Source organism: Lutra lutra, chromosome 15 (genome assembly GCF_902655055.1).
Source record: "Lutra lutra chromosome 15, mLutLut1.2, whole genome shotgun sequence".
Classification (NCBI taxonomy): Eukaryota; Metazoa; Chordata; class Mammalia; order Carnivora; family Mustelidae; genus Lutra; species Lutra lutra.
In genome coordinates this window covers 20,431,058-20,447,030 of record NC_062292.1, presented here as the reverse complement: position 1 = coordinate 20,447,030, position 15,973 = coordinate 20,431,058, and the positions used below count along the sequence as shown (strand labels likewise).

Below are 15,973 nucleotides of genomic sequence, written 5' to 3'. Positions count from 1 at the left end.
AGTCTACGTGTGGGCAGCCCACCTGCTAGCCCTTAGCATTCTGTCTCAGCCTTTAGGGGCTGCAGAGAATGCCCAAGGGACCCCAAACCCTTGGTGCTCGAGAGTTTTCCCCTGCGTGGAAAACCAAGATTTAATACTGGGAGCCCATGACATCAGCTCAGATATAAAAGGGAAATGATAAACTATCTGATACCAGCAATCAGCTTTCACACACTTCATATAATTTTTCCTGTCCTTTATATGATAATTCAAGTGAGGTAAAGGTCCTGTTTCAGAAACACTCCCTCCCTGGTTGCAGGTTAGAAGGGGGTCAGAAACTGTGATGATGAAAATATATTATTAAAACAGTCTCCTCTCCTCTCTGGCTGGGCGGAAAAGCCACTTTTGCATACCAGAGTTTTTCCAGATTCCCCATGGTTTTACTCCTTTAAGTGCCAAAACATTTACTATTCAAGCCATTTTGGATGCAAATCTTCTAACTTTAATAGAGGATCTATCACAAACCTTATTTAACTTTCACTTAATGACTAGTAGCCACTCCCATGATCTTTAATCACAATCCCCTCTGTAATACTGAGACCTCCCCCACCCTGAAGCCTCTGAGATGGGGAGAGCCGGCTCTCCTTCAGCAAAGTGGCCTTAAACTGTGGGTTTTGTACTCTGCCTGCTTTGAACTTTCCCCCTTTCTTCTTGTCAGAGAAGGTATCGGTTCTCTTTCCGTTTCCTTCCCAGCTGCTGCTTCTCCATGCTTAGCCCATCCAGGTCTGTTAGAGTTGTGTCTAAAGTCAGTGTAAACAGGCTCTGAGGGAGAGATTGTGTCAGGGGGGTGGTTCTTGTGAGTGTGGAACAGGCGTATCCTGGCAGTCACCACGGCTGCTCAGACACTCCCCCCACCCCGCCCCCCATTCCTGGTCAAACTCTCTGCCAATGAGGATGCTGGACAGCTCTGGGTCCCAGAGAGAAAAGGCATGAAGACAGACAGACACAGATAGACCCTAATATCGATATCCATGCAGACACACATGCACGCACACATATCTTAGTATAGACGAACCATATATCTATTAGTTTTCCTAGGAAATTCCAAGAGACCTCCTAAAAATGGCATGTTTAGGATTTGACGTTCACAGTGATAACTCTCAGGGTAGAGTTTTTAACAAATATTGCCTTGCAAATAACAGAAGGGCAATACATATTTAATCAGGTGGCCAAGTGTCCCTATTTTATTTAGTGATTCACGACTCCTCCCAGAGGCAGTTCAGTATGTTGGGAGGGGTGAGGTGCAGGCCTCAGATCCTCATCTCTAAGACCATCAGGCTGGTCTCTGAGGTCCTGGCCGGCACTGATATTCTGGGATTATTACTAACTTCCATTAACCCCTTAATTGAACGATCACAACAAGAAAACAGGGATGTTTGGTTAGTACTCATACATATGCATACCAGACTAACAAAATGATTAGTCTTAAGTAAAAGCGATTCTGCAAATGTGTCTGCCATCCCTGGGATGAAGAATGCAGAGCTCAGGGACACTTGGCTGGCTCAGTCAGGGGAGTATCCGACTCTTGATCTTGGGGTTGTGAGTTCGAGCCCCACGTTGAGTATAGAGATTACATAAATAACTAAAATTAATTAATTAAAAAAAAAAGAATGCAGAGCTCTGGGGTCCGTATCAGGAGACTGACACCAAAGGTAATGGTGAAGACCTTAAGATGCATATACAGTGAGCTAGCGCAAACATCTCAGTGCTTCCAGTTTTGTGTAGTTTAACTACATACTTTCTAACCATTTTTTTAAAAGCATTCCTTGATTAAAGCAAACTGAACAAAAGCCATGTAACCCAGAATTCATTAGACAAGACAGCGTATCTGCGATCCCGCCTGAATCCTGAACCAAACAGCACCCTCACTCCAGGGGCAGAGGGTCCTACGGCTGGGAAACCCCACTCAACCACGTTCTTTCTCATGTGTGCCCTCTGAGAAACAATTCTAACCAAACCGAGGCAAATGGCTTTCAGTCGGTGCATCTCCACCATCACACCACACAACACAGACATGCTGCCTGCTTTGGCTTTGGGTAAGAGCATCAGAATGTCCCTGCCCGCCTCTGTCTCATTTCAAAACCTACCAAGTCGTGTTTTCCGCCAGACGGATTCACGATCTTGCCACAGACAGCATGTGGACTGTGTTAGCCGGAAAAGACTAATGGAAAGTTGACTTATTTATTATCAAATCCTGATGCACCAAATGAGCTCTTTCCGATAAGCTCCAGCATCCCCGGAAGTGTGGCAGATGGCACAAAGGCCCACATGAGGCCCTTGCCGCCCGCACGCCATCTTCAGGATGGCGAAACCCTCAAACATCCGCTCCTCCCTCTCTGTTCTCTGTGGATTTGTTTCACAGACAAGCCCTGAAGTCCCTTCAACAGGGACAGGGGCAGCACTGTTACTCTGCGGGGGGGTGGGAGGAGTGGGTAAATAAATTACCCCACCTGCACGGACTCCTGCCTAGAGAAACACGGATGTTCTCTTCTTATGTAGAAGCTCTATCAACACAATGTCATTAATATTAGTTTTTACCTTCAAGAGTCCCAACTGCGTTGTGAGAAGCAGTCCATAGGTAACAACTCCATCCTGAAACCCCTTCTGATGCACACTTTGGTGACTGTACGTGGTGAGGGAGGGAAAAGGCCCACTGGCCTTTCTACCTTTCCTCAAGATAACAGAAACGGATAACTAAATTGTTTACGATTCAGTTTATAAAGTATGACTATTTGATGCTAAGATTAATTATATCTAAAAATCTTTTACAAAAGCCTGTATGTTGGTACTTGATTTAACTGATAAGACTTAACAGTCTCAGTAATTCCCATTTCTCTCTAATGAACTCAGCCGGGGAAATCACAATGCTCCCTCCGCCCCAGCACTTCCTGTGTCCCTGGTTGGTGCCGGAAGAGCTAGCTCTTGTGAGTTAACCCTGAATCATCCAAAGGCTCTTCCCGCTGTGATTCCTTAGCTTTGTGAGACGGGGGATGACAGTCATATGGAATCTTTTTTTAAAAAAGATTTTATTTATTTAGTTGACACAGAGAGAGAGAGAGAGATATCAAGTAGGTAGAACAGCGGGCAGAGAGAGAGAGAGGGAAAGCAGGCTCCCTGCTGAGCAGAGAGCCTGATGTGGGGCTCGATCTCAGGATCCTGAGATCATGACCTGAGCCAAAGGCAGAGGCTTTAACCCACTGAGCCACCCAGGTGCCCCCTCATATGGAATCTTAATGACAAATAATCAAAGGAACGAAACAGGTGGGCAATATGAGCTTGAGCGCTGAAAGGGGTACAGCTTTCATTTTTTAGTGACTTAAAAAAAAGAAGTTTCCGATAATAAAAACCTAAGCCACCAAACCTATCAGAAGGCAAGGTCCTGACTCCCTAATACTTCACCTGCAAAAATAAAATGCAATCACTCAGGGCGTTCCTGGCCAATCTTGGCTTGACACAGTTCTTTCTTTCATAACTATCGTCACCATTGCTCAATGGGTCCTTGGGGGAAGTGGCTTCACCCTAATCCCCAAATCACGACACACCTTTGCTAGCAGTTCATGCATGGCTCACTTCCATTGAGTCAAATTTATTTTTTTTAAATAGTATAATAAGCATCTATGAAACTAAAACAAAAACAAGCGCTAGGACCTTGACAACAACCTAGAGCTACCTTACTTCCCATCGAGGCGTGTTTCCCCCAACACCAGGAAACCAAGATCCCCCCACCCCTTTTATAGGCTTTACTGCATATGTGCTTTATAAAGCAGATGATTTATCCGGTTGTTTTCGACTTTACGAGGAGTGTGTCATGCTCTGCGCCATCTTTCAGGACCTAGTCTTTTCTTCAGGTATTACATTGCTCGGGGCCATCCAGCACTGTGTGCTGTGGCCGTGCATCTGTTCTCATGGCTAATATGCCACTGTGAGAAGGCGGTGAGGTTCTTTACCCAATTTCCTGTTAAAGGGCATTTGGGCTATTTCTAACAGTTAATGCATTTTTTTTTTAAATGTTTTATTTATTTGACAGAGAGAGAGCACAAGCAGGGGAAGCAGCAGGCAGAGGGAGAGAGAGAAGCAGACACCCCACTGAGCAGAGAACCGGACGTGGGGCTCGGACTCCATGCCAGGACCCCGGGATCATGACCTGAGCTGAAGGCAGACGCTTAACCGACTGAGCCACCCAGGCGCCCCTAACTGTTAAGGCCTTCTTACCAAGCAGCAGACACTGTGATAGGCACCGGGCATACATTATTTCATTTAGGAAGAAGACTTTTCTCTTTCCTTTTAATTGGAGAAAACGGAAGACCAATGACATTAGGTCACTGGCCTGAGATCACAAAGTAAGCATGTGCTCTGCACGTTACAGCAAATGAAAGTGTGAAGATCGTCTGCCTTTTATTACCTGTCTCCTTTATTATTAATAAATCCCCTGTTACCACATATGGGATTGCTCTTCCACTTCTGGGGAAAAGAAACTCGTTACCTTGTTTTCTACACTGAAGAATAAATGAGAGTTTCCCTATCTTCTGTGTCAGTAAGAAGGAAAATACCACTCACCCCTCATGGTCTTACAGGAAGATTCTGTAGTGGAATTCCAGTAACCCAAGGTTCTGACTCATAGTTTAACACACACACACACACACACACACAAAACAGAGGATTTTCTTCCTAATTTTAATGTAAACACATGAACCAGTTTAATCAACTTCTCTGAAAGCTTCAGCACAGGCCAGTCTGCAAAGAATGCTGCTTTAGTGTGTGTAAATTTACACCAAAGGAAGGAAGAAATTCTCCTTAATGCAGCCCCTCCTTAGAACTCAGAGATAAGGGAGACATTTAAAAATAGCATATATCGGGGGGCGCCTGGGTGGCTCAGTTGGTTGAGCATCTGCCTTCAGCTCAGGTCATGATCCCAGGATCCTGGGATCGAGCCCTACATCAGGCTCCCCGCTGAGCGGGGAGTCCGCTTCTCCCTCTGCCTCTGCCTACCACTCCTCCTGTTCGTGCTCTCTCTGTCTGACATAAATAAATAAAATCTTAAAAAAAAAAAAGCATATATCGAATGGCTTAGATGAAAAGATGACTTGTTCTATCGTCAGATACCTGTTGTCCCTCAAAGGCAGATAAAATTAGGGTAGATAGGGGCTCCTGGGTGGCTCAGTGGGTTAAAGCCTCTGCCTATGGCTCAGGTCATGATCTCAGGGTCCTGGGATAGAGCCCCACATGGGGCTCTCTGCTCAGCGGGGAGCCTGCTCCCCCCTCCCCGCCCCTGCCTGCCTCTCTGCCTACTTGCGATCTCTGTCTGTCAAATAAATAAATAAATAAATAAATAAATAAATAAAATCTTTTTTTAAAAAATTAGGGTAGATAAAAGTGGACGTGGCCGGGTTGGGGTGGGGGTAGGTTGTCATTACGGCATAATGGGTCCCTAAGGGTGCAAAAATTGGTTTTGCCGTCCCACGGTCAGTGTAAGTGGTAAGTGTATTTTAAAATGCCGCAGTTTTCTTTGAAAGTAAACAACTAAGTCCCTGAGCTCATTCACCACTGGTAGAGTCCTAGCCACCTACAGCACCACCAGAGACACCGAGCCAGGGGAAAGTGACTACTTTGACCTCAGCTATTTTTGTCTCCATTTCCTGGGAAGAACCAGACGTAACACAACTTTTTTCTGCTTATGACCCGGATTTATGGAACTACTATTGCATCGATGCAACAGGTTTATTTTGGGGACGGGCGTGACCACCAGCTGCCCTAGTGTAATCGGCACCCTCAGAATTTGTTCTTATTTAGGTGCAACACCACAAAAGAGATTTGTAGCCTCGGGAAAACAGAGCCACTCTGAAGGAAAGGGGAGACAGCTTCAAAGCCCCACAAAGGGCGTTTTATTGCCAAGACAGGTTCAGTTCTAGAACAATCTAGAAAAATACTCATTATTCTCCTTAACTTTTTAATCGTGCAATGCATAACCCATGGAAAACATACAATGTTATTTGTACAGTCTTAAGTAATAACAATGAAAGGAACACCCGTGTAATCACCACTCGGGTTAAGAAACAGAACCCCTGGTTCCATTGTCTTCCACCCAGTGAGAAAGAACCACTCTTTTTAGTTTAATGCCTTTTCATTTCCTCGCTTGTCTTTTTGTTTTATCACACATTTATATTACCTACTGACTCGTTCTGCCTGTTTTCGAACTTTATGTAAGTGAAACTATACGCAGGCAGGTGCTACTACTTCCTTCAGCACACAATCTTACCTTTGTGACAGTCCGCCATCTTCATATGTACAGTCATAGGTTTTCCATTTTCACTGATATGTACAACTCCTTCCTAAGAATACGCCTCAGTTTTTGGTCATCCATTCTATTTCTAAAGGATGTTCGGGTTTTGTTCAAGGATGTTCAAGAGCCTTAGGAGCTCATGGAAACAATCCTGCTATGGACTGGTCTACTGCGCACGTGCGTGAGGATTTTCTAGGCTACGCGCCTGAGAGGGGAGTTGCTGGAGGGCAAGGTAGGTCCAGGCATGATTTTATTAGAAAATACAAATTGTTTTTCAAAGTAATTGTACCGGTTTATGCTTCCACTGGGGTGAAGGGTTCCTATCGTTCAACATCCTGGTCAACCATTTGCACTGTCAGACTTCTACTAAATTTTTGCCAATCTTGTGGTATAAAATGGTATTTCCCGAGACATGATTAGCTCTTCAAGTTTCCTCTGTAGTGAAATGGTTGTTCTCATCTTCAGCCTCTTTTTCTATGAGCTCTGTTTTGTACTTACTGATTTATAGGGGAAGTTTACATATTCTGAAACCCAACTCTTGTCGCTTATATGCTAATATAACTAAATATATAGATATATTCCACCATTTCCTTTTATGCTCCCACAGTAAATTTTGATAAATGGAAGTTCTTAACTTTAATGCAGTCATATTAATGAATCATTTTTCTTAAGTTCTACATCTTTTCTGACTTACTCAAAATGCTCTTACCTCATGGTCATAAAGATATTCTGCTTTATTTTCTTCTAACTGATCTGAAATGTCAGTGCTGTCATTTACTGCGGGTCTGTTTTGGGACTCCCCATGCTGTTCCATTTGACCAAACCACACTGTTTCAATTCAATGAAGCTTTACAATACGTCCTGGTTACCTGGCAGGCAAAACTGAGCTCACTCTGAAGACATTAATAGCTTTAAAAACAACATAAGGAAAAATAGGAACTAGAACTTACTTTGCTCTGGGTTGATGAACTAATCCTGGAATCTCTTTATTAGTTTTAAGTCTTACATTTGAACTGGCACTTTTTTCCTGAAAAACATAAACACATATGTAAAAGACAAGGTGAGAATCAGCAATTAAGCAGCGGTATGAACTGTCATCACAGAATGCTAGAGTTGTTTGAGACCCTCCACAGCCGGTCACTTCCCAAGGACAAAAATCCCTGCAAAGAGGTCATGCTGTATGGTGAAACTGCCCAGCATTTTAACAGGGAACACTGTCAGGAAAAAAGGGGTTAGCCTTACAACAGCTATAACTATTTTTAGAAAATTATGTGCAACTAATATTTGATGTTTAGGTGTTTCTAGGAAAAAATAGTAAGAGAACCAAGGAACAGAAGATTCTAGTCCCAAAGAGAGCAGTACTGTAATTATAGACATTGTTTATGTGCTCAGGTTAACAGACTTTAGTGCATTTAAAAAAAAAGATTTTATTTATTTATTTGACAGACAGAGATCACAAGTAGGCAGAGAGGCAGGCAGAGAGAGAGAGAGGGAAGCAGGCTCCCCACTGAGCAGAGAGCCCCATGCGGGGCTTGATCCCAGGACCCTGAGATCATGACCTGAGCTGAAGGCAGAGGCTTTAACCCACTGAGCCACCCAGGCGCCCTCTTTAGTGCATTTTGTTTTTTTTTTTAGTCAACTGTGGTTAGGGAGACGTGAAAGCTTGCACGAGGCCCTGGCAGTGACAGAGACAAGAACATGATTAACATTAATTAATTGATTCCACCCATAACAAATACTGAGACTGAATTCAACTGAATGCATAACATCCAATACTAACTTATACTCAGGAAGCACTTCTTTGGCTTTTAATCTGATCTGATTTCTTATTCCCAGTTTACCAGCCTCATGGGAAAGAAACACTTTCAAATCTTAAAGTGCAAGTATATTGGGACGCTTGGGTGTCTCAGTCAGTTAAGTGTCTGCCTTTGGCTCAGGTCATGATCTCAGGGTCTTGGGATTGAGCCCCACATCAGGCTCTCTGCTCAGTGTGGGGGGGGGGGTCTGATTCTCCCTCTGCCCCCCCACCTCTGCTGCTTGGCTCTCTCAAATAAATAAATAAAATCTTTAAAAAAACTACAAGCATATCAGTGGGCATACTCTCTCAATAACAGTGCTGCTCTATATTTATACAATATTATCTTTAAAAAATATTCAGGATGCTTTATAATTTGCTCTGAAAACAACCCCTGAAATGAAAGGACAGAGTATTCTAAACCTATTTATAACAGGTGACTGTATCCACTCAAGGAACCTGACATGTAGCAATAATTAAAGACCCAGGCGAGGGCAACAAATAAAGGCTCCTGTGGGCCAACCCACTGCTCTTACCACATGCAGAGTGATGGCACCTAAAACAGATGGTCCCTGAAAGACCTTTTTCGAGAGTTCTTATTTCTCTCAGGACAGCAGAAGCCATTTAAATCAGTGAACCTCTGATGATTTACATGCTCTTAGGTGAGCTTATCTGTATAATGTCAGGACTCCAAAATACAGGGTAATTTTTTGTTTGTGATCTTCCAGGAAAAGAAACAATCGTTATGATTCTTCTGCGGCCTATCCTACCTTCTTTGCCTCACGCTAAACTGAAGAGAGTATTTTCATACACTTTTAAAAGGCATAAAATGTATGCTGTTCCTTCTGCTGACACAGCTGGGGAACAACAGATGAACTACCTCAGCTTTCACAAAGCAGCTCCAGGAGGGCAAGGCCCAGTCCCTTCTTTACCAGCAGGGCCTCCGTGCCTTTGCTGGGACCTGACACTCATGGGAGTTACCCATCGTATACTGGTGGCACGAATGAACAAGGTCAACAGATGATGAGCTTCTTTTCATGAGAGATAAAAATAGCTTCAACTTAGTCTCCCTGAAGGACTGCGGAGGGAGGTTCCGAGTTAGTCATTTTTTTTTCCCCCGAAACTTCCTGTCTGCTTGGATTAATCACCGAAAATGGACCCAGGACAGAGCCTTATGCTTTTTCTCTATTCACATAAATTCTCAAACGCTGAGCCTAAATGATACATTGTAATTTTGTTACTGATTGATTGATTGATTGACACTGTAATTGTAAAACATTGCTGAGGTAGGAATGAGGCCTCTAATTTTATGACTGTGAACGATACACAATTGTATTCTGTTTACAGTCAATGTATTAAACGGTAATCTTCACAATTACATTGACTCACCGCATCTTCCTTAAAAACACTGTGCGTGGTTGCTAGGAAGAGAAGGAAACCCCAAACAACGGGGCTCAGTGGTTGAGGGGGTATGGTGGTACTCGGGCCCAGGACAAGCCATCCCTCCGCGCATGCACACAGGTGCGCACTGCCAGAAATTGGGAGGACCGAAGATGTGGTAGAGGCACGGGGAGGGAAAGTCAGCTTCAGATTTCCCAGTTACAAAAAAGAAATAAGGAAGTATATATAATCACAGAGAGATTTCTATTGATTATGTTTGTATGATGTATTTGATTTTACAAATGACCACTCGCCAAGATCACAATAACAGCTCAGTGGTCACTTACTATATAAGTCAGGCCCTATTCTAAGTGATTTCCATATATGAACTCATTTTAATGTTCACAAATATTTACATACATTAGCTCATTCTTATGTCCACAATGTCTTTCTGAGATAGGTACCATTTTTATTCCCATTGTATAGATGAGAAGGCTGAGGCTTTTACCTGAGACCACACAGGTGTTAAGTGATAGTGGCAGGATTTGGACCGAAGCATAATGGCCCCAGAAGCCATGATATAGCCACGAGGCTAGCAGTTCTCAAACACTATAGGATCAAGACCTCTTTGCCATATTCTCCAAATTTTGACACATTTCTTTGTACAATATGAAAAAAAAAAATCCCATTTGATAAAATCACCATCAGTCTCATTAGGAAAATCTTGCCAGAAGCTGTCAAGCTCATTGTGGTACAAAATTTTCCAAAATTCTAATTTTGGTTTAATGTTTGAATTCTGTGACTAGCAACACATCGTGCCATTTTTTTTTTCTTTGAAGTGACAGTTTCTTGTCATTTATTCTTGAGACAATGTTTGCCAAATACCCAAGTCTGAATATCCATAATTTGTCTGTCAGGAATTTTTTTCTAAAGTAGAGATGGTGTTCCATAAAAATAACCACTCTTTCAGCCTGCAACTCAGTCAACTGCACAAGTACTTTTCCTTGAAATGACCATCTCACCTGGGTGTGCAGAAGAAATGCCATTTTATCACATAGACCATTAAAAGGCTCTGTACCCAAGGCACAGGACTTAATAAAATTAAATAAAATTGACTGCTTCATCAAGGACATTCTTAAGTGAAAATGGAATGTATGCTTCCACTGTAAGTGCACGGGGGAGGGGGCAAGGGAGAAGGGGTGAATACAATGACTATAAAGTTTGGTGCCACTGCCCTGATATGTGCTGGGACACCAGTAGTTTCATCCCCTCGTTGTTTTTGCACCATCAGTGCAAATGTCAACACGGCAAAAAAGGCAAATTGCTTCTTAGTACGGTCACGAAAATGAGCTGGAGGACATCCTAAGACTGTTTGTTGTAGGGACCCCAGGTTTACAGCCATAGCTTGACTAGTGTTTCTCGATTTCCTTTGCAGAGAAAAGAACTATTGATTATTTAATTTGCTATATGCTTTATTTAAAAAAATAAAAAATATATAAATATATAAATAAAAATAATAAAAAACCTCTTTATTGAGGTAAAATTTATATTCCATAAAATTCCATTATAAGTGTATGATGAAGTGATTTTAGTAAATTTATACAACTGTACAATTATTACCATAATCCAGTTTTTGAACAGTTCTATTATCCTAAAAAGTTTCCTTAATCCATTTACAGGTCTTCTCTCCTCTCTGTAAACCCCAGGCAACCACGAGTCTGCTTTCTGTTTCTACAAATTTGCCTTTTATAGATTCATAGAAAATGGAATCTTAGAACACATAGCCTTTGGGGTCTGGCACTTTTCACTTAGCATAATGTTTCTGAGGTTCATTGATATTGTAGCATCTTTCAGTATTTCACCTATTTTAGTTACTAAATAATATTCTAGTGTATGGGTATATTGTATTTTGTTTATACATTCACTACTTGATGGACATTTGGGTTGTTTCAAGTTAGGATATTATAATAATGGTGCTAGGAACACTCAGATATATGTAAGTCTTTGTGTGAACACATATTGTCATTTCTCTTGGGCAGGTTCCTAGAAGTGGAATTGCTAGATTATATGCTAAGTGTATATTTAACAATTTAAGATATCACCAACCTGTTTTCCAAAGTGGCTGCACCATTCTACATTCTCACTTGGGATGAGGGATGGTTCGAGTTTCTCCACAACCCCGCCAACACTTGATAGCGTCTTTTTGATTATTGCCATTTGAGGGTGCCTCATGTAGGTTTTATTTATTCTTAAAAATATGATTTACATGGATTTGTTCTTTGTGTCCCTCAGAACACCCAACACCTTGCCACGTGGGAGCATTTACATGCTTACCAGTTAGCTATACTTGCCTCAAGAAGTCAGTTTTATATTTCCTTATAAACATCACTTAACTTCTTGTCTGGGTTTGTTTGTTGGGGAAGGGGAGGTTTACAGAGACCTGCTTAAAAAAAAGGGCAAAGAAACAAGCAAACACACAGAGAAAACCAGAAGGACTGACAAGATGAGGCTAATGGGAGCCTCAGATGGAGAAGACCCAACAGAGAGCCAAGAGTCATGCCATGTCTGGGGTGCTCCAGAAATAGGAACAGAGAATCTGGTTGATGATGGAAGCGGTAACTAAGATATCATTTTCCTTGGCAGAAAAACCGATTTTATTGGTATTTGACACATGTAAACTAGTACCTAAAATAAACTGGAACCAACTGGGACTAAGACAAAGCCACTGGACAAGCCCCCAGGAAGCAGTGTGCAGAGCAGTGTTTTTCATGATCCATTCATTTTGGTATCAGAGTCCTCTGGGATGTTTGTTAAAATACAGATTCCCAGGCCCTAACCAAGACTGTGTCTCTGGGATCGAGGTCTAGGAATCTGCATTTCATTTTATTTTAAGTACGTTCCATACTCAGTGTGGAGCCCAACATAGGGCTTTAACTCATGACCCGAGACCCAGAACTGAGCTGAAATCAAGAGTCAGATGCTTAACCGACTTAGCCCCCCAGGTGCCCCAAGGAATCTGCATATAAACTAAGAGTCCTAGAGCAGCACCCCCTTTAACCTGGTTTATACTTAGTTTTATCAGTTGAAAAAAAAGCATCCACTTCTCAAAAATATTTGGAAACTAAAGCCAGGTAGTGACAGGTTTATTTAAACAGCAAACCAAATAACTCCTTTGCTTGGAGTAACTCTCCCTCTTGATGAACAGAACACATTTGTCAGTGTCTAGAGTCGACTTACCATTCTCTTAGTTTCTCTGAGGATGGAGAAAATCAAACCAGCCATATTTATGCTGCCTCTCCCCAGTCCCTGGGTGGCATCTCCCACAGGGAAAGTCAGGACTCCTAAGAGAAACTGATAGCTTCTTGAAGAAATCCCCCCAAACCTCCCCTTTTTAATTCTTTCTTTTTTAAGACTTTATTTTTATGTAATCTCTACACCCAGTGTGGGGCCCCAACTCACAACGCAAGATCAAGAGCGGCATGTGTCACCCCCTGAGCTGGCCAGGCGCCCCACCACTCCTGAATTCGAAGGGAGCCGCATTGTGCCTTTAGGAAGATGACAGAAAGCCCCCTCCCCATTGGCGAGGGATGGAACTTCTTTTCTCCCATCACTCCTTTGACTGTGTTGTTCTACTGAGTCTGAGCAGATCTAGATAGCTATAGCCCCGTGAGGCCCCCTGAGCTCTTTCTGGGCTGGAAAGGTGGGGAGGAATCTCAATCTATTTTTCTGGGCCCAACAGGAGGAAGTTCAGTCTTATAAAGAAATCCCAGGGGCCGGATAGATGCAGGAAGCTGGAGGCCTAGAGAAAAGTAGTGGGGGTTGGAGGACTAGCCTCTGGGACTGCCAGTGAGGGAGCAGCGCAGAGAAAAGACACAAAAGCACTAAATATGAATTTGCAAGGGGTTTCCCCTACACACCGACTCTGTGCGCGTGCGTGTGTGTGTGTAATTTTAACCACTGCATTTCAGAAAGTAAATGAAAACTAGAAAGGTAAATAATTTAACTACAATTAGGAGATAGGGGGTACACACATCTTTAAAATAGGAAGACATCAGCTATAAAATACACGAGTAGTCATTCCAACTTTGAGGGAGTAACCCATAGGATGCACTCTCTAAGAAAACAACCTCAAGATGCCTGGGTGGCTCAGCTGGTTAAGCATCTGCCTTTGGCTCAGGCTGTGATCTCAGGGTCCAGGGATGAAGCCCCGCATCGGGCTCTCTGCTCAGCAGGGAGTCTGCTTCTCCCCTCCCTCTGCTGCTCTCCCGGCTCATTCTCTCTCTCTCAAATAAATAAATAAAATTTAAAAAAACCCAACAAAACAAAAAAACCTCCACAACCTCATTTGATGTTTTATATGGCATTTTTCCTGTGTCATTAGTGGGATAAGATACCACTTTCTTCAAATATAAAGGAATTTTAAGCTTCTGCCTTCTGAAGGATGGTGACACATTCACTCTACCAGAATTTCCAGTTATTAACAAACAGCAAGGCCCAAGCTACCAGATGCAACTGTTGACTTGGATTGACCTAGATCTTCATAATTTCAGCAACTCAATACTTCCATTTATAAATTACCGATCCAGGGAAATTATCAGAATTATTAGTATTTTGTTAGAATTTAGTAGTAATGAAGTTAGCATGAAAAGTATCAGCTTTATGGGAATTCTTTTTCTATAAATTAAAATATAGCCTTGTACCTCATTTTTTGTCAAGCAAATGTTAAGGTGGGGGCAAATCAGTTCTAAAGACCTAATATATTTTGTGTAGTTGTCCCTTGATGTAGATTGTAAACATTTAAAATAATCTTTAAAAAGTAAACAGAGTTGCAAGAAATTGCTTGGAACAGATTTAGTTGTGTACCAACAAATCTAAAACAAAGTCATTAAGTCACTATGCCAGCATGTCAGTAATTAAAAGTAACAAGCTCTCTATAATGTTGTCAAATTACACGGAGAATTTTAAGTCGAGGATGTTTTCCACAAGATGATGTATCTCTGAGTTTTTCCAAGAAGTATTACATACACACCCAGACAATGAACTAATCTGGAAGAACCATATTCAGTTTTTGCCCTGGACGCTTTGTCACTTTGAACCGGGGACATCATACTATAGTAAAAAAAACAATCCCAATAAAATACAAGTTTATGTCTTGCACAAGCTAGAGGCGGGGCTCTGCTCATCCTAACCCCTCACGGACTCAGGCTAATGGAGGCCCCATGTTGGTACCTCCTGTCACAATCATCACAGCAGAGGAGGCGACGGTACAGCAGAGCAATAGTTAAGTGCTTGTGTTTATGGGCCAACGCAAATCAGAGAACTACACGTAAGTTCAAGAGAATGGAGAATGTATAATCCTAGTATGTGCTTAGGAAGAGCAACATTGGAATATTTACAAATAGCCCTAATGACCGTCACGATGCTCATTTTTTTTTAAAAGTATGTTTTCTTGATCACAGAACTACCTAATGTTTATCACAGAAATCTTTTTTTCTTAATAATCTGATGTACAACTGTGTCAAGTACCTTACTCGAACTAAAATATGTGTAATTTGCACAAATATGGAAGAAACTAAAATACTGAACGTTTAGATTGGGCTAAAATTTGAGCTTAGTCTTCAAGACAAAGCTGAAACCACGTGGTTAGCTGACTGTAGGGGAAAAGCGTTAGTGAATCAGGCTAAGTGCCAGGTGGACACATGAAGAGGGAAACAGAGACAAAATCTGTGGTTTATACCCCAGAAAACTGCACCTATGTCCACACCTACACCCACGCTCACACACTTCTTGAATTTTGCATTTCTCACTTTTCTCCAACCACTAAATAAAACAAAACACATAGACATGCCAATCATATTCACTGTCATCCATAATAACAAGATCAAAGATTTTAGGAATTCAACTGTCAATGGATGGTGCTCCCTAAAAGACCACATTTAAGAGCTCTTGAGCACAAAATAAACATGCTTTGTCACAGATTTTTCTGGTGGGTAAAAATATCGTCAGAAAAATCAAAGTATATTTGATCAAAGCTAATAAAATATGAGAATGGAGAAATGTATCACTCATTATGTCTTTAATATTTTAGCAAATAAAAAGTCACCATTTACGCAGAGTTGCTAAACGTTCCCTGTGATGAACAGAAATCTCAACGAGTTTATCTAAGTTGAAGAAACTGTCCGCGTCAAAGCTGAAAACAAAAAAGTTAAATGATCAGTTTTTCTTACAGGCACGGTGTTTTTCTCGCACTCATTGTGCTGTAGAAGCCAGCCAAAAAATCAGGCTCCAGCCTTCCGGAACTCTCTGGACACACCCACAACTCTTTTTTAATTCCAAATTCGCCAGTGCCCAGGAAATCTGCGCCATCAATTTCCTCTGCTCCTGTAGCAAGTCAACACACACGTGGGGCTTAAAACCACACACATTTATTTTCTTATACTTCCGGAGGCCAGAAGTCTGAAAACAATTGTAGGGCTGCC

At 42.0% G+C, this 15,973-nt stretch overlaps 1 protein-coding gene across 1 annotated transcript in view; it reads right to left on the bottom strand.

Moving 5' to 3' along the window:
• Positions 1-15,973, bottom strand: part of C15H1orf21 (chromosome 15 C1orf21 homolog) — a 143,666-nt gene that overhangs the window by 23,529 nt on the left and 104,164 nt on the right. The window contains exon 3 of the mRNA XM_047705816.1: positions 7,270-7,346. Coding sequence (XP_047561772.1) covers positions 7,270-7,346 — 77 coding nt within the window. The remainder of the gene's footprint in view (positions 1-7,269; positions 7,347-15,973) is intronic.